The sequence below is a fragment of the Elephantulus edwardii genome, unplaced genomic scaffold, assembly GCF_000299155.1.
Source record: "Elephantulus edwardii isolate Elephantulus edwardi_28Jun2011 unplaced genomic scaffold, EleEdw1.0 scaffold00129, whole genome shotgun sequence".
NCBI lineage: Eukaryota > Metazoa > Chordata > Mammalia > Macroscelidea > Macroscelididae > Elephantulus > Elephantulus edwardii.
In genome coordinates, this window is record NW_006399879.1 from 615,094 (window position 1) to 634,819 (window position 19,726).

Below are 19,726 nucleotides of genomic sequence, written 5' to 3' on the forward strand. Positions count from 1 at the left end.
ACAACAACAACAACAGGGAAAAAGAGACCCTGACTCCAAGCGCCCTCGTGTGTCTCGGGGCAGAACTACGCTCCACTGTTGGGTTTCCAAGGGCTGAATTTTAGACGAAGACAGCCAGGCCTTTCTTCCCAGGCATCTCGGATGAAACCCGAACCCCCAATCTCAGTTAGCACCTGTGTGTGAGGCTTGTGCAGCCCCCAGCACGTGGAGCAGACCAACTACTGCCACACCCACTAGGACCCTGTGTGATTCCTGTGCGCGGGGACACAGCTGAGGGCCACTGGACTGTCAGAGCCCGAGTTCACAGAAGCACCCGCCAGGCCTTCTTTCCGAGGGGCCTCTCAATGGATCCAAACCTCCATGCAGGCTGGGGTCTGCACCACTCAGGGTCTCCCTCCTAGGTCTGGCGGCTGACAACGTGTTTCTGGCTACAGGGAGACTGGATAGGAATGTGCCGGGCGCACTGGGTCAGACAGGACTCCTCGATAGTGTGCCGTGTGCGGGGGGTGGGGGTGGGTAAGGCCTGTGACACAGCAGTGCTGGGTTGATCTTTGCTGACTGAAAGTACACACCCACTCACATGCGTTTCACACACACACAACACAGCACAGCCCTGGCAAACCCCTGACTAAGAACTGTGCAGAAATGCCCAGGTTCAAACAGGAACCCTTACCAGTGTGGCCAGAGGCAGAATCGCACTGGTACCCTCTCGACAGAGCACTTTACAAATCTCCCATGTAATTGTAAAAACAGAACTAGGAAGATGTAGATAAAAGTCCAGATGTGGAAGGGGCCGGGGCGGAAGGGAGGAAGTCAGTGGGATGGGAGCTGGGTGGGTGGAGGTGGCGAAGGAATCAGGAGATCCAATGGGGACCTGAAAAGACAGCATAATAGTAGGTAGGCACACATCAACGATGATTAATTTTATAAAACACAGTGTACATGAGCGATTGCTCGAAACATGACGTGACTGTAGGACTGTGTGAAACGCAATGGACATGACGTATGAATTTTGTATACAGACCAATATAAAACAAAAGCAGAAAAAAAAATTCCCCATGGAATGTATTCAAGTACTATAAAGTTTACCAGCACACACTGAGAATTATGGACAAGAATATAATTTATTCTCTCATAAAAGTTCTACCAAAAATATATACTTTCTTTAACTTAAAAATACAACTCCGGGAAACAAAAAAGGTGAGTTGTCAGAATTCATTATGTGTCTTATAAAAGGAGACGGGATGAAAGAAGTCAGTGAGCGGCTCATCGTGAACTGGGCAGAGTGTTCACTGGAGAAGCTTGACCTTGTCCTTCAGCAGCCTGAAGGCCGGGTTCTTACTGATTTTCTTGTTGAAAATGACCAGGAGTTCCTCTTCCGACCGGTGATGCTCCTCGGCCACGGCGTAATACTGAGCCAGAACCTTCAGAGAGAGACACAGAGACAGACAGACAGACAGAGAGACACAGAGAGAGAGAGAGAGAGAGACAGACACAGAGAGAGAGAGAGACAAAGGGCAAGAGACAGAGAGACAGACAGACAGAGACAGAGAGAGAGACAAAGGGCAAGAGACAGAGAGACAGAGACAGACAGGGAGATACAGAGAGAGAGACAGAGAGACACAGAGAGAAAGACAGAGACAGAGAAAGAGAGACACACACAGACAGACAGAGAGAGAGAGACAGGGCAAGACAGAGAGAGAGACAGAGAGTGAAAGATAGAGACAAAGAAAGAGAGACACACACACAGAGATACACAGAGACAAAAACACACACACACGGGGGAGGGGGGACAGGGTAAGACAGAGAGAGAGAGATAACAGAGAGAGACAGAGAGAGAGAGAGACAGAGACAGAGACACAGAGACACAGAGAGAGAGAGAGAGAGAAAATTTGGTACATGGGTACTGTGCGTTGGGGGAAAGCTGTACACGGCCCGGCTTCAACCCAGGCGCGGCCAAAGGTGCCAGAAAAGGCCGAAAACCGGGAAGCAGACAGAAAAGACGCCCACGTGCAGACCATCATCACATCCCCCGCCCACGCTCCTCAGACACACTCACTCCCCCTACACCCCCACCCAGGTTAACTGGCTTCGTATGCATCCATTTACAGTATCCACTCACACATTTACATACTCACCTTCACCCACACACTCCTTCAGCCCAATTCACACATTTACACAGCCTACTTTTCCTTCACACCCCCCAGTCCGCTCACACACCCACACTGTACACATCCACCTGTTCATTCACATGCACGTCCAGTCACACCTGTCCGCTCACACGTCTACCTGCAGTCACACAGCCCTTTCATTCACATCCTCCCCTCGCACACCCACCTAGTCATTCACACACCCCTAAACACTCACACAAGCTCTCACACACACTTACATCCAAACCCACAGTCACACACACAGCATTTCAGACTGTCAAAAGAACTACGTTTTGATGTTCCGAGAGGCTCCTCTCTGTGTCACGAGCCCCGGGCTGAGCCCGCATCCTACCTTCTTCTTCAGCTTCTTGACGGCTATCTCGCTGTCGGGCGCTTGTCTCAGGACGGCTTTAATTGTGCCCTTCCAGTTGAATTTACCTGCAACACACACAGCACCATGTCAGGCATCCTGGTGTCACCTCTCCAGAAACGTGCTTTGTTGGCACTTGGTTCTGGTGACAGGATCCCCCAACTTCAGAGGCCTGGGAGCTCTCAGAGACCCCGGGGCCCCGAGGGTTCTCCGAGGCCCGGGAGCTCTCAGAGACCCCGGGGGCCCCGAGGGTTCCCCAAGGCCCGGGAGCTCTCAGAGACCCTGGGGTCTCTGAGGGGCTGTGGAGAGCCAGGGCCTCCGAGGGGGTTGCAGGCCCCACAGTCCTGGGGCTGGTGGGAACGGATCAGTGACCACGCAGGGACCCAAGCCCTGCACACGTCCTGCAGGAAGGGCCGCGCTGCAGCAAAGGGGATCAGCCAGGACCCTGCAAGCATCCTCTGGCACCAGGGGGAAGTCTAAAGAGAGAGACCGAGACGGGCAAAGGGGCTTGTCCTGAGTAGGGAGAAGATGGCCACAGCCGGCCACCGCAGCGGACTCCACTCCCAAGAACCCCACGGGGCGGAGAGCAGCGCTCGCAGGGGCTTTTGGAAAGAGGCAGCCAAGCTCGTCTCCTAGGCTGCCCCTGGGTGGGCTCAAACAGCTGACCCTTCCATTTGCAGCCGAGCGTGCTACCATGTGCCCCACCCAGGGACTCCAACCATCACACACAGACGTGTTTAAGAAAAAGAACCACCAGAAAAGCTACTCACGACCTCGAGTCTAACGTCAGAGGCCCCTGGGTCTACACGTAAACACGGCTGCCAGAGAGCAAAGTGTTAAGTCCATTTTAAACCACTAACCTCTGAAAAGAGCCCGGATTTCAACAGCATCCGGTTAACCTTGGCGCTGTTCAGAGGTCTGCCAGGTGTACGATGATGCCACCTACCCCAAAGGGCCTTCTCCTCGGCCACAAAGACGCAGGATGGGACTGCCTGTGCCCCGAGGGTCCTGGCACACAGCAGTGACAGCAGATCTTTCCAACAAATCCCCAGCAAGAAGCATAATGGGGAAGCACCTGACAAAGTGGTCATACCAGGAAAACCTGTTCTCTACTGGTCCTGGGACCACTGGGGCGTAAACGGAGCAGAGCACATCCTCCCGTCCGTGTGTCAGGACGCACCCCGCCACTCTCACTTCCAGGTAACCAGTCATTAACTCCCCGATAGCTGTTCAGCCAAGTATCAATCTGGGGATCTCATGCCCTGATTCAACAGGGTAAGCATGGCCCCTTCCTCTTGCCCTGGTTGGGGGTAGAGGCGTTTCCACTCTGGGACACTGGCCCGTCCTGTCCCCCAGTAGATTTCATTTCCTTTCCCTTCAGCGGACTCCTGTGATGCTGTTCCACAAGGCTGCCCCCACCAGGGACCCCGGCTTTCTGAGGAGGAAGGTGGCACCCTCCTGCTACGTCTGTAGAGCCCTGGATGGTGCCTCACGCACTCGGCAGACACAGCGGGCTCTGAAGGCAGAGGAGGAGCAGGGATCGCTGGGAGACAGCGGGGAGTTTCCCAGGCTGCTTCCCACCTCGGCTGCGCGATTCTGAAGGATTCCAGGACCATCAGGGGGTGTGGGGAAAATCCCCCATGAATGCCGAGGACCAGGGACAAAGCAGCCAAGGAAGACAGAACTCTCTCCCGTGACAACCGCTCCATCCCAGCCACACATCACAGAACTGTGTCCTCCACAAACCACCACCGAGGCCAACCGGGAGTCAGACCCGTGTCCCAGGCCCCCAAGGCCGCAATGAGGCAGGGCTGTCAGTGGGGACCCTCACAGGGAGCCAGAACGCCCCCAAACTGGTGTCAGTGGATGACCAGAGAGGAACCCCCCCCACTTCTCCCATCAGTTGATGGTAATCAAATGGTGCCCCCTTGCCCTGTCATGTGGGAGAGAAAGCCAGCCATGCGGAAGGCGTAACCCTTTAGACTCATGGGACACATATAAAAAACGGCCCACCTATTCCTTGGAGAGAGATATCACGCTTCGAAAGGGGAGGGTCAGTGAAGGAGAGGAAGATCCTTAATAAGACGGGTTGACTCGGTGACCGCAGCAGTGGGCTTGGGTCGGCGCAGGACAGGACCGGGTTCAACGCTGATGTTTACAGGGTCACTGAGTCATATATACCACCGCCGCCACCACTGGCACCAGCACCACCACCAGCAGCAGCACCACCAGCACCACCACAAGCAGCACCACCAGCACCAGCACCAGCAGCAGCAGCACCACCACAAGCACCACCGGCACCAAGTTTCCTGGGAAAATGCTGTCCCTGTTGTAGTCCACGCTGCCACCTCGCGGGAACCCGCAGAACCTGGTCTCACCCCACCTATCCCACCACCAGAGTCCACCTGGGGCATCTGTGTCCCCGATAATCATTTCCAAATCCGTATCACCTCAAAAACTCACACAGAGTTCACCATTACCGACAACACACGCCAGCCACAAAAAGCCCGAGCGGAAGGTGATCCGGTCGTGAACGGGGTGAGGAAGGGCCGGAGCCTCACATCCTGACTAGAGAACGTCCAAGCTCTAGCTGAAAATCACACCGTTCCGAGAACCGGGAATTCTCAAACTGAGCAGCGAAGACAAGGAACAGACCCCCAGGAGATGACAAAAGGGGGTAGAAAGGTTTCCGCGACAGCACGACACAGATGCTTCAAAGGCAGGGAGAAAAGTACAACGATGAATGAATGGAAATCCAAAATCTCTGTCAATTTTCATTAGAATTAATGATAATAAATTAAAAAAGATAACAAAAAGATAATTATGGTCTAGCAATAGATAAAACAAAATAAAATAGGAAAAGAAAAAAAAAAGCTTCAGCAAGCAAATATACACGGGTCAAAGAACAGAGAAGGTTCAGGAAAGAATCTGCACTATGAGGGGGCCTGGCAGAAGAGGGTTCGGTCCCACAGCTACCCCAGAGGAGAAATCACTACCAGAAAGAGGAGCAGGTCCAAGCACACCAACACCAAACACCTTCTAAATTGTCACAAGGCAGAGAGGAAGCAGAGAAATCTCAAATTCCCCCAAACCAAAGGAGCAGGCAGTCTGTCGGACCACGGGGCGCGGCCAAGCCAGTACTGGGAGGGAGAGGCATAGCACCTCTCCCAGAACATGCCCACCACCAAGAGAGGCCTCCCCTGGCCCCCTCCGGACAGAAAGGCACACAGGCCCAGAGCAAGGAGGACATGATCGGGTGCAGCAACCAGGCGGAGAACGAACGGACAAACAAAGCCACCATGCGGAGAGCTGGTCCTCTGAAAAGATCCACAAAGTGAACAACTGTCCTGGTCAATCAGCAGTACCAGAATCAGAGTGGGGGTTTAATCACCACAGAGCACAAGGAAAATGCTGTTGTCCCTCCAGCGGGTCTTCAGGGGCAGCTAACCGCACGGGAGGAGACAGCCCATCATTCTCCCATGGAGAAGCTGGTGCATTTGAACTGCATGCCTTTGGGAGGGCAGCCCAACTCCTTCCCACCAGGCCACCAGAGCTCCCTATAAAGGTGTTATTGTTGTGGACCATCAAGTTGGAACTGACCGAGAGCTGACTCTTCAGCAGCTTCTCAGAGACAGTAAATCACACAGGAGTAGAATGTCCACCTGTCTGGAGCAGCTGGTGGATTCGAACCGTGCACCTTTGGGACTGCAGCACAGTTTCTCACCATGAGGCCACATTGCTTCTCCCTCTCAAGCAGTGTTCTCTGCCCTGAAATGACTTTATCCGATGTTAGCACAGCCATTCCGACATTCCTCTGATTGAAAGAATAAGAGACACTCCAAACAACCCCAAGGAGCCCTGTGGCATGCTGGTTAAAGCGCACGGCTGCTAGTCAACAAGCTGATGGTTCAAATCCACCAGAGAGGCAGCAATAGGCTATGAGGCCTCACCAGGTGGTCCTACTCCACCCTACAGGGTCGGCAACGACTCCAAACCCCCGACAATTCATACAAATAAACCAGACTACCTCCCTCTAAACAAAGACGCTCTGTGTGAAACGGCTCATCCAAAGAGCCCAGGACTATGAAGGAAAATACATGTGTCATCAAGCAAGTCCTCAAAAGGGAATCTCTACACCCAGCTGGAGAGTTCAAGCAGACGCTTAAGGACAAACTGAGATCTATTTACACAGCATCGCACGTAAAATAAATGCAGGGAGCAGGTCTGAGCTCAGTTTCTAAAGCTGTTTTCAGAAAAGGAAAATTACAGACCAAGATCCCGTGAATACAGATACCCAAATCACTCAAATACAGACACCCAAATCCTTAACAATAAGCAAACATGGCTCGGTTAACGCTGTCACCAACTGGGGTTTATGCCAGGGATGATAGACTCGTTCAACAGGCAAAGTCACTTAATAAAAGAGCTAAAGAAGAAGTCTGCCAGGTGCTCCCAGCAGCTAACGTGAAAACACAGAGCACTTTACAACACACGCTCCAGAACACGGGCTGAGAGGAGCGCTCTGGACTCGAGACAGAGGACAGGAGAGGACCTCCGACTTCAAGGCCACCTCTCCTCCTTTGCTGGACTCACTGTGCCATTTGCACACCGGTGAGCAGCTCGGGTAGTTCGGACTCACCACTGTCGTTGAGGACAGTGCCCGAGGCCATCCCAAGGCACAGGGACTCTGAGACAGAGGAGCACTGCCCCACACGGAGTCTCGGCGGAAGCTTTAGGAGAGCCGACCTTTAAGCTTTTCTCCTTTGGAGGCGCTGAGTGGTTTTGAACTGCCAACCTTCAGTTAGCAGCTAAGTTAGAAAAAGTCAAATACAGCTTTACATGCAGAATCAAAAGGCACCGCACAGTGAGGTGCAGACCACCTGACCAAGGCCCAGAGCAAGTCTTTAAAATCTGGGTGTCCCAGAAAAGGTGACAAGGATAGGAACAATGACACTCTCAAGCCTACAGGAAATTTTAATCTCCCCCTTAGGACACCACGCGTGTGGCACAGTGACCACAGCGACCGGCTCCGTGGACGGCAGAGGAGGAAACAATGGTGCCCGGCTCAAAGAGGGCGGCTGACCGCACACTCCCAGAGCTGTGTGTGCTCACTCCAAGTTTTCCAACGATCCAGGCTCCTAAAGGGGCTCTCTGTGCCTCTTCAGAGCCTCCCTATTCCAGCCCCACTGCTCACAAAGTTCCCTCTCCCAGTTACTATGTGCTCAAATTTAAAATATCCAGGTCTCTCTGGGTTTTGCTTCGTTGGCCAAGACTGGCCTGGCTGGCAGCCTGCTCTGGACGGTGCGACCCGCCAGCAGACACCCCCTCGAGCCCCCTCCCTCCCCCAGGGGCAGCTTGGGGTCACCCTCCAAGCCAAGAGGACAGGGCTTTAACCGAATAGAGGTACCTTTCATGGGGGTGGGCTGGGCTTCTGTTTCTTCACCCTCGGGATGTGCTGGGGGCTTTAGCTTTTTCTTCTTAGTCTCTGCTTCTCCTGTGTGTTTAGACAGATTTGAAAAATGCAGTTAGGATGGCAGCTCCCACCCAAGGCGGGTCTCCCTGGAGCCAGGCCTGTGACACGCACCACGGGGCTCCCTCCCCAAGGCACGCTGGCTGTCATCATCCTCCAATCTAAAGCCAAACCCTCCACACCCACTGTTATCAAGAGATACAGCCCCTACAGAACGGAGCAGAGCTGAGCCTGGGGGTTCCCACGCTGGACCCTTCCTCCTACAGATGCCACAGCTTCCTCCCAGGGAGCGCTAAACTACTGATCACCTTCCACTCAGCAGCCAACAGCTTAACCACGGAGCCACCAGGGCTCGTGCCCTGCTGTCTAGGGCTGTGGACACGCACCTGCAGAGGAACCAGCTGCTCTGGACTGGGCCTGACTTTGAAGTCTGTGCGCTGTACCTCACTTGGTTTAAGACGCTGGCCCCAGGGACAATGGACAGCAAGTCTGTCCTGCCCTCCTACGTCGCAGCGCCCAGTGCCCTCTGTGCCCAGTGTCCAGCGGGAGGCCAGCCCCTTACCTTCTGAGTGCTTCCGTTTCCGTTTGCTGGCGGTGCCCACCTGTGGGTCCTCCTGGGCCCCGTCCCCGTCGACACCCCCGTTCTCGGGGCACTTGCCCCGGTTCTTCTTCTTCTGTCCCTTCTTCCTGGCCGTGCCGTTGGCCTCGGGGGCCTCCTCTGTGCTGCTGGCCTCGGGGGCCTCCTCCGTGCTGCCGGCCTCGGGGGCCTCCTCCGTGCTGCCGGCCTCGGGGGCCTCCTCCGTGCTGCCGGCCTCGGGGGCCTCCTCTGTGCCACCAGCCTTAGGGGTCTCCTCCGTGCCTCCGGTCTCCGGCTCGGCCTCCAGCCCCTTTTTACGCTTTTTCACCTTCTGACTTTTGTCGCTCTCCGGCTGGCTCTCGAGTTTGAGTTCTTTCTTTTCTTTTTTCCGGTTCTTCTGCCGCTCCTCCTTCTTCTCCCGCTTGTTCTTCTTCACTTCCGCCGGCTTCTCGGGGGCGTCGTGTTCGGAGGGGGGCAGGACCTTAGCGGGGGCTTCAGTCTTTGGAGCGGGCTCCTGGTTGAGGGGCTGTCTCTCCGGGCCCTCACTGACGGGCTCCTGGAAAAACAAAGAAGACAGTCCAGCCACCAAAGGTCACGGAATCACACATGAGCTGAGTAAACGGCCCAGCACAGACGGATTAGTCACCCACCAGTTTCTATCTGCCACTCTCCCAGCAGCTAAACCAAATCAAACCCACGTCCACCGCCGTCCCGTTGATGGACACTCTGCCAGGTGACTAAGGTTAGACTCTCACAGGAGACAGAAAAGGACACTCAGCATCTACCTGCCACTCTCCCAACAGCTAAACCAAATCAAAACCACGTCCTCCGCCGTCCCGCTGATGAGGACCCTCTACCGGGTGTCTGAGGTTAGACCCTCAGAGGAGACAGAGGAGGACACTCAGGTGCGGTGGTGACCACGCAGACCTGGGTTCAAGCTTTGCACCTGCTCACTACCAGTCAGGTAACTCAGGGAAAAGCTGGTCGTCTGCTCTGAAGCTGCTTCCTCGTCTGGGTGATGAGAGGTGTCAGGGACACTGCAGACGCCCGAGGTCAGAACAGGAGATAAGGCGGTCGTGTGTCCAGCGCAGTGGACGCCCGAGTCGAGGCAGGACAGCCGTCCTCGGGGAGATGGGCAGGGACATCACGGAGGGACAGAGAGGAGCAGCCACACACCCTGGCGTGAGACCCCCTTGTGTGCACTGCCCTTGCCCTGGTGTGAACTGTTGTCCAGCTGGCCCTCGGCTCACAGTGACCCCAGATACAAAAGAACACGCTGTGGCTCAGACCTGCACGCCCCCCCCCACCAATGACCACGTATGGGACCGAAATCCGTAAGGCAACGACTTTTGGAGATGGATTGTCAGACCTTTCTTCCTAGTCTGCCTTCTTCTGGACACTCTGCTGAAATGTCTTCAGCAAGATATGATCCTGCACTGATAGATGGGTGGGGGCTGCAGCCGAGGGGGCACCAGCCTGGGGTTAAACCTGGACCTCTTACGCGGAAGGTGAAAATTCTATCCTGGACAACTGACTTCACTTTCTGTCTTACTTGAATAAAGTCAAGCACACAGAGCCTACTTTTAAAGGGGGGGAAAGCCTCTGCAGAGTTATAGGGAGCTCTGGTGGCCTAGTGGTTCAGAAGCTGCACTGCAATCCCTAAAGCATGTGGTTCGAATCTCCCAGCCACTCCACAGGAGACGGGTCAGCAATGTCCTGTGTGATTTACTGCCTCTGAAAACCTGCTACGGGTTCACTGTGACTTGACAGCACACAGCAATTACAGAGCTCAGTCCTGTTCACCGTTAGAATGTTCTAGAGTCCACATGCCAGCCCGTTTTAAGGGGAGACCAAAAGCAAGTTACTGTGTCCCAAACAGGACATGTAAAGGACTGGCTTCCCCAGAGGCCTCTGTGAGGAGGGACACTCCACGTAGGGCCAGTCTCGCTGCCAGGGTATCTATCGTAGCCCTGGCTGAAGGCTGGATGGTCAGAAGTACTTTCTCAGCTGCAGGTTAGACACTGGTGGTCCAGGCGCACGGGGCAAGAAGGCAGGGGCTGAGTTAGGAGGAGAGCTTGAGGGAGAAGGGGCAGAAGGCCTTCACACCTGTCCTACTGTGCTCCCACCCTCACACAGCATTCCTAGAACCGCTGGGGAAAAAGAGGAAGTATGGAGGGGAGGCTGGCACGATTGCATTTTGCCAGAGCCAACAGCCAACAAATTAAATGACATGTGGCACAGGGCAAATCTGTTGCCAAGGGCCTCTATAAAAAGTGCTGAAGAGCAAGGCTGTCAGGTCAAGGACTAAGGTGTGCCTGACCTGCACTGTGGTATTTTCGACTTGAGTTAATTGTGCATCTGAAAGTTAAGCCGGTGAGTAAGGAACACCAAAAGAGAACGCCCCTGAACTGAGAAGATCGCTGATAGACCGTGGGCTGCCAGGGGCACAGAGAGGAGGAGGGAGGAAGAAGAGTAAGCAGGGGGCTCCGGAGCCTTCATCGCACTCAGCTCTGCGGCCATCAGAAGGGACCAGCTCCTGGAGAAAGACACCATGCCTGGGAAAGGTCCAAGAGGACCCTGAACTACACAGACTCAGGCAGAGATGTCTACTCTGAAATGGAATTCTTCCTCCTTTGGAAGGAAGGACGCTCAGGGGTGACCTGTTCTATCTCGGAAATGACATTTTGCTCTCTTCACGGATGCTATCCTTGATGTTATCCCACAACTCATCGAGTCTTCGATCTTTGATGTTCAATGTTTCAAACCTGTTCTTAAGATGATCTTGAAAGTCAGGCGGAATAGGTGAAAAACCTATCCTATCTTGGTTCTCTTGTAGACATAATTATTTTTTAAATACTAGTTTATTTACAAAAATCGAATATGTTGTTTTTCACACCAGATTCTTCCCATTTCCTTCACCCCTATATACCCATCAAATTGTGCGACCCCCAGCGAGCTCTGGCAGCCTAGTGGCAAGATGCTGTACTGCAATCCCAGAGGTGTGTGGTTAGAATCCACCAGACGCTCTGCTGGAGAAGGAGGAACAATCTCCTGTACCAGTCAGATCTGATTTGATGGCATACAAATAAAAAAAATTAAAAAAAAAAATTGTGTGACCCCATGATTAGCTCTTCCCACCCCCTCACCCCTCTGCCTCCACCCCTCCTTCCCCTTGGAATCTCATATTCCTTCTACAATAAAGGTTTTATGTAGTATTTGTCCTTACAGGACTGAGTTCATTCAGTGCTCTCCAGTCCCTCCCAAGTTAGGTAATAATTTACAAAATCATCACTCCTGCATGCTGCATAGCATTCCAATGTGTGAATGTACTGTAATTTCTCAATCCATTCCACTGTGGTTGGACATTTGGGCTGTTCCCACGTTCTTGTGATGGTTAATAATGCTGCTGTGAACATTGGTGAACAAGTCTCTGTTTACGACTCAGTTCTCATTTTCTCAGGGTATAGCCCAAGCAGTTAAAGCTAGGCCTGGGACAGACTGTGGGTCAGGTCATCAGTGACTCATGTGCAAGTTCAGACTGAGCCTGAAGAAAAGGAAAATAAATGCACAATCTGAACTTGCACATGAGTCATTGATGATCTGACCACAGTCTGTGCCAGGCCTAGCTTTAACTGCTGATACTGAACTTCTCCAACGATTTCTTCCACAGATGCAGTCAATCTGATTCCTACGCAGCCCACCAGGAGAGGCCCAGGTGTAAAGTCAATGTTTGGGTCTTTCCAAAAAGGTATCTGCAGTGGATACAATCATTGAAAATACAAAATGTGATCATTCTGTTTCCAGCTTCCAGGCCTCACAGAGCAGTGAACACTGTCATCTGCTGTCCATGTGATGCCCACTCATGGCGGTCACGTGTGCAGGGCAGACGGGGCTCCGTGGGGTTTTCAGAACTGGGAGCTGTGGAAGCAGGTGACCAGGCCCGTCTTCCAAGGTGCCCCCAGGTGGGAACCAACTGCCTGCCTTCCAGCTCAGGGTTGAAGAAGAGCTCACGCAAGGGAGCCTCCAGGGCGCTCAGATATAGTATCAATCAATCAATCAATCAATCAACCAATCAATCAACCGCACTATCCATCAAGGTAAGGAAGCAGAGGCTCAGAGAGAGGAAGTCACGTGGCCAAGGTCACACAGTGGCAAACACCGTGTCAGGGCTTTGCAGCAGCCCCGCCAGGGCCCCCCGCACGTGGGCACTCCGTGGCTCTGAACCCTGTACGCGGGCACTCCGTGGCTCTGCCATGGCACTGTGCTGCCCGGGGCCCGCGGCTGCACTGCTGGGCTCACGCCTCTGCAGGGCCGTCTACGTGCCCAGTAACGCGCTCTGGAAAAGCTGGCCTCGCCCACTGCACGCCGGGCTTCTGCCCCAGGACAGATCTAAGGGGAGAGCGGACTTACGTTCTTGGAAGCTTCGGAGAAGATACTCCACACCTGCTCCAGGATCGCCTCGTTGTGAATTTTCAAACTGTTCTTCATCCAGTTCTGTAAGGCACAGAGACAGGCATCGGAAGTCACCTCCAGGGCCACCAGGGACCTGTCACACCACCTCCAGGGCCACCAAGGACCCGTCACCCCACCTCCAGGGCCACCAGGGCCCTCTCACTCCACCTTCACGGCCACCAAGGACCCATCACCCCACCACCTTCACGGCCACCACAGACCCATCACCCCACCTTCACGGCCAGCACAGACCCATCACCCCACCTTCACGGCCAGCACAGACCTCTTACTCCGCCTATGCGGCCAACACGAACCCATCACTCTATTTTAAGACCAGCACAGGCCCGTTACTCCACCTTCACTACCAGCATGGATTCATCACCCCAACTTCATGGCCACCACAGATCCGTAACCCCAACTTTGCAGCCATCAGGGACCCTATCACCCCATCTTCATGGCCAGCATGGACCCATTACCCCATCTTCAGGACGGTCAGAGACCCGTCATCCCACCTTCATGGCCACCAGGGACCCGTTACCCCACCTTTGCGGCCACCACGGACCCATCCCTCACCTTCACGGCCGGGGTCTGCTAACGTGTGGGCTCCACGTAGCTGCCCTCAGGGACAGGGCAGCAAACTCATACCTGGACCTTCCCCCCACCCTCTGTATGTAAGCCATTTATGTAAATACACACACACCCTCCCTCTCCTCCCCTCCCCTCTTTCTCTCTCTCTGCCACCTGGCTGACCCTGACTCATAAGAGACTCTCAAAGACAGGCTGAACTGTGCAGAGGGCTCTCGTGCTGAAATCTTCCTGGAAGCAGACTGATGGCTCATACCTGGAACTTGGCTCTTTTCCTTGGGATGTTGTCAAAGCCGCTAATGTGTTCTAAGAGTTCTCTCACTTTGGGGCTGACGTTGGGTCTTTTTACCAATTCATTAACTTTCTACAAAAAAGCAAGAGAAAGCAAAACATAAATAACTGCCACCACTTAAAGTTTCATGAAAGCAAAAGTGAAAAAAGAAAGCTCACGAGGGTTCAAGATCCCATTTCAAGACGAGATTGTGCAATCGGGTCTGTGTTTAAAAACAGAGATGGACAGTAGGACAACAAATGGCCCTGCCTGCTTCAAGGAGACATGATGAAAACAAAGTAAGGCATGAAGATATTCCAAACAGTCAAAACAACTCAAAAGCCATAGTAAACTGTAAGCCAGAATGATTCCCTGAAGTCTTCTTAAAATCAAACAACCATTTAGCTTAAGCATGGAAAAAATTGTCTGCCTTGATGACTATGGTCTTTTAAGAACTATCAAGCTGGAATGAAGGGACAACAGCAAATGAAAGGTGTCATCAGGTCCTCGGGGAGCACTGAGCTTATGCTACCCGGGGAGGAACAACTCAGGAAACGGGAGTCAGGACCCTGCACACATCGGGGAGGGAAACAGCCTCACTGAACTCCACGTGCACAAACTGACAATGGGGAGATTCTGCTGTGTCGCTTTCAACCACACAAGAAGTAAATAATTTTTTAAAATGTCATAAACACTAGTACTGAACAGAATTGGTTCTTCTGTACGTGGTCACTGTCCGAATTCACGCCAGGCAGTCAGCTATTCCACCGCTATGGCCGCTGTTTATGCGGCGCCCCCCATCCCACCCCACCGCACCCCGCAATTCCCAGCCAAAAACAAACTAGCTGACAGCAAAACATTTGCACACACGCGTGGATTGAGATAAGAGCATCAGCAGTCAGAAGCGAAATGCTCTTTTCCAGTCGGCAGGTTTTCTTTTCACCCTGTTGGAAAAGTTTTTGATGCACACAGGCATTTAATCTTTACAAGATCCCATTCATCAATTTTACCCTCTTCAGATTCTGCATTTCTGGCTCTATTTGGCAGTCTCTTAATACCTAAATTAGGCCTTCTTAGCTTGATCCCAGTCTGTCTCTTATGAACTTTATGGTTTGGGGCTTTACTCCCAGGTCTCTGATCCACCTTGAGTTGATTTTTGTGTATTTTGTGAGATGTAGGTCCTGTTTCAGCTTTCTGCAGGTAGCAGTCCAGTTTTGCCAGCATCATTTGTTGAAGAGGCTGTTATTTTCCCATCTGATAGGTTTTATTTCCTTGTTGAGTACCAGTTTGACCACAGATAGCTGGGTCTATTTCTGGGTTCTCAGTTCTGTTCTACTGCTCTACGTGCCTGTCACTATACCAGTACCACGCTGTTTTCGTTACTACTGCTGTGTAGTAGATTTTGAGGTCAGGGAGTTCTATGCTTCTCACCTCATTTTTGTTTCTCAGAAGTGTTTTGCTTATTCAGGGCCTGGAGAGCATTATGTTGAGTGAACTAACTCAGTCCCATAAGGACAAATACTGTATAAAACCTTATTATAGATAGAGTGAGTATGAGGCTCCAAGAAGAGTTAGGGTGGAAATAGAGGGGTGTGTGTAGGGTGTTAATCATTGTTGTTATTGTTATGTGCCGTCGAGTCGCTTGCAACTCACAGTGACCGTATGTACAACAGTTGTAAATCCTGCTCTGTCCTGTGCCAATCTCACTGCCTCTGACACTCCCATCCCGATTACCCCAGTCACTGAATCAATCCACCTCATAGAGGGCCTTCCCCTCCTGCGCTGTCCCTCCACCCTCCCAAGCATGATGTCCTTCTGCAAGTACTGGTGCAAAAAACAAAACTAAACAAAAACCCCATAGGGTTGCCCAATTCGATGGGTAGGTGCGGTGAAGGAAATGGGAAGAATCTTTAGTGAAAAACAATGTATTCGATTTTTGTAAATAAAGCAGAATAAAATTAACAACAACAAAAAGACGTCGGCAGCAGAGCCTGAGGCCCTCAAGCCCAGAGAGTCCCGCGCGCCGAGGGCCGAGACCTGCCCGCTCCATCAGTCCCACCTGAGGAAGGACAAGTGCATTACCTGAATCCACGCCTGCTGCTTCATGTCGCCTTTGTGGGTTTTGCCTTCGTAACCTTTGCCGCCGTACTTCTGATCTTCACTTATGCACTTGATGTGGTTTTTGTAGTCATCGCCCCTTGTAAGGGAGAAAAGACAGGACACTGTGAGACCAGCACTAAAGCAGAGGCTCTGCCCGAGGCCGGTCCACGCTGCGTTCCTTCCCGACTGTCCGCTGTCCAGGCTCCCCAACATCTCCCTGTCCCCCCAAACCTCTCGTCCTGACTACCTCGTTCCTCCACAAGTCATTCAGTATAAAACCACATCTCCAGCTTCTCACTCATTTTTTTACATGAAATGTACTAAACCAAATTGAGGTGTACAATTGGTTTCTTTGGGTGCTTTCCCCCCAAAAAATGAATATATCCCGAACAGTCATGATCTTTGCAATCACTTGCTATGTATCAGAAAGCTGGACAATGACTAGGGAGGATACAAGAATTGATGCCTTGGCGAGCTCTGGTGGCCTAGTGGCAAGAGGCTGCACTGCAATCCCAGAGGTGCACGGTTCAAACCCACCAGATGCTCTGCTGAAAAAGGAGGAACAATTTCCTCCTATACCAGTCAGATCTGATTTGACGGTACACACACACAAACAAGAAAATAAAATTAAAAAAAAGAAAGAAAGAATTGATGCCTTTGAGCTGTGGTGTTGGAGAAAAGTACTGAATATACCATGGACTGCTAGGAAAGCAAACAGATTTGTCCTGGACACGGTGAAACCAGGCTGCTTCTTGGAGGCAAGGATTCTGAAGCTTCATCTGACCTACTTTGGACATGTTGCAAGGAGGGATCAGTCCTTGGAGAGGGACGTCATGCTTGGGAGGGTGGAGGGACAGTGCAGGAGGGGAAGACCCTGGATGAGATAGATGGACTCAGTGGCTGGGATAATGGGGGTGGGCGTGTCAGAGACAATAATGTTGGCTCAGGATAGAGCAGGGTTCAGAGCTGTTGTATGTAGGGCTGCTATGAGTTGCAAGTGACTTGAAAACATATAACAACAACATTACAAATAGGAAAAAATAATTTTCTCCAACCAGGTAGTTTCCTAGGGATTTTTTCTTTTTAATAGGTTTTTTTATTGTTGTTGTTAGGTGCCATCAAGTCAAGTACAACTCTTATCAACTCTATGAACAACAAATCTGAAATCATAATTATTTATAGGGTTTCCTATATTTTTTTATAAAAAGATATTAAGTCTAGCAGCACCATGATAGATGAAGAAGAAGAGATTGAGGTCGTTAAATAACTGTAACTTGCTCGGCTCCACAATCAACAATCTTGGCACAAGCAGTCAGGAAATTAAAGACAAATTGCACTGGGAAAATCTGCTGGCAGGGACCGCTCCAGAGAACTAGTCTAGAAAGTAAGGTGTGCCTGATCCAGGCCGAAGTCTTTGCTATGCATCACAGAACCAGACAATGACTACGGATGACAGGAGAATTAGCCTCTGAGTTGTGGCGCTTGAGGAGAAGTCATGAACATACCATGGACCACCAAGAAAACAAACAGGTCTGTCTTGGAGAGGGTGAAACCAAGTTTCTCCTTAGAGGCTAGGATTTTGAAGTTCCCGCTTCACATAATTTGGGCATGTGGCCAGGTGGGACGGGTCCTTGGAGAAGGAGGACATCATGCTTGGAAGGGTGGAGGAACAGTGTAGGAGAGGAAGACCCTGGATGAGATGGATTGACACAGTCACTAGGGCAATGGGGGTAGGTGTGTCTGAGTCAGTTAGACTGGGACAGAATAGAGCAGGTTTCAGAGCTATTGTACACAGAGGTGCTATGAGTTGCAAGTGACTTGACGGCACATAACAACATTGCTAAGTCTTATGGTTTTTGCTATAAATAGGTCCATGTGCATAGTTATACAAAGGGGCAAAACGGTGGGAACTTTTAAACACCCTGAAGGAAAAATGTCCTGTGTCTGGGACTTCAGGTCCATCGTCCTGGGAGACATCAATGTCGACAAGCGTAACGTAGTCCTGTTACTCTAGTTAGTAGTGACTAACATCTTAACTGCCTCCAGGCAGTGACCAAGAGGTAACTACTGGTCTCCACTCATTTAGAGCAAAAAAGAATGAAGGCAAATGAAAGGTGATAAGTCAAAAGGAGCCTGGTGGGACGCTTATCTAACTGCTAATCACGAGGCTGGTGGCTCAGATCCACCAGTCGTCGTGTGGGAGGAGTTATTCAGCCTTGGGAACGCATGGAGCTCGGCCACAGCAGGGTTGGGACGGGGCTCTTCTTAGTCTCAAGGACGAAAGGGCTACGTGACCTTCAGTCTCCCCACTCCTGAGACCCAAAGAACTAGATGGTGCCCGGCTGCCAAGGCTGACCCACTCTGGGAAGGGTCACAGCACATAGTCGTTGAAAGAAAGGAATCAAAATGTGGAACAAAATTAAAAATCGTAAGAAACAAATGAACAAAACAAAACAAAACAACAATTTCCCTTAAAAAAAAGTCAGGTTTACTGATGTGAATGAGACTGATGGGATCCCTGAAGCTACGGCCTTCGGTGCTCTGGGGGCCCAGTCTGTAGAGAGCTGCACGGCTAATCCAAAGGCCGTCTTTCTGCAGGAGTAAGACAGGTAATCTACCCTCATGTGATTTACAGCCTTGGAAACCTGGGGACAGTCAGTTCTAAGTTGGTTCTGACTCGACAGCCAAAGTGAGACAGAGAAAGGGAAAGAGTGGCTTGGTGAAGGGAGGGAGGGAGGGAGAGGGAGAGGGAGGGAGAGAGAGCGCGAGCGAGAGCGTGAACTGAGGGCCCCCAGGACTTCACTTCCAGTCAAACAGCAGACGGGCCTATAATCTGATCAATAACGGGCCTATAAGCTGATCAATAACCCCGGGGAAGAAGGCAATCAAACACTCAGGATCCGAAGGGCAGCATCTGCGCAGGACAGCAGGACAGAGCTTCGAAGGCAGGAGGGGAGAAGAGAGAACAGATGCTAACAGGAAGCACAGGGTGGAGGTGGGACTGTCAAATGAGGTAAAAAACAAACAATATGCATGAAGTCCAACGTGCTCCGGATGGTTCTACAAGTCATTTACCGTAAGAACGAATGTACTTTAAAACGAATCACACCACGTTTAGTTAACAGACCACACTGCTGTGTATAGCCGAGTCAGGACTGACTCCTAGCTGACTCTCCAGAGGCTGAGTCCCGTGGGAGGACACGGCTCATCGGTCTCTCACCTAGCAGCTGGCGGATTCCAACCACGGACCTTCGGGTTGGCAGCACAACTCCTTATTGCTAAGCCATCGGCCCACCCCTAACGGACCATGGGAGAGTTGAGGGGAACACTTCCTCACGTTTGCCCCTTTCTGTCGGTGGGGACCCGGCAGGGGACAGCGTACCAGAAGTCTTTGCCGCAGTCGATGCAGGACAGGCACTCGCAGCTCCTGCACACGGCCACGTGCTTCTCCACCTGGGCCTTCTTCACCGACTCCCCGCACGCGTTGCAGGTGAAAAACACCATGGTCAGCTCGGGGTCCAACTCGCTCCGCCCAAACCAGATTTCAGGCAGGTCTCCTACTGGGAGGAAAAAAGAAGAAAAGTTAGCTCTGGAAACTGGAACTGCCAGTCCCAACACATGGTTCAGATGCTAAACGGTTTTTTAAAAAATTTTATTTCATAATTATTATTTATGTGTGTGTGTGTGTACTGTCGAATCGGATCTGACAGGTACAGGAGGAGACTGTCCCAGAGCATCTGGTGGGTTCGAA

At 51.9% G+C, this 19,726-nt stretch overlaps 1 protein-coding gene across 1 annotated transcript; it reads right to left on the reverse strand.

Moving 5' to 3' along the window:
* Window positions 1-1,289: 1,289 nt before the first annotated feature.
* On the reverse strand, window positions 1,290-19,479 carry LYAR (Ly1 antibody reactive). Its single transcript, XM_006893577.1, has 9 exons — window positions 19,358-19,479; window positions 15,958-16,072; window positions 13,861-13,968; window positions 12,978-13,061; window positions 8,826-9,123; window positions 8,553-8,708; window positions 7,928-8,014; window positions 2,503-2,588; window positions 1,290-1,424 (listed from the first exon to the last, which is right to left on the reverse strand). The coding sequence occupies exons 1-9, from the start codon at window positions 19,477-19,479 to the stop codon at window positions 1,290-1,292; spliced, it is 1,191 nt and encodes a 396-aa protein (XP_006893639.1).
* Between the last annotated feature and the right edge of the window lie 247 nt (window positions 19,480-19,726).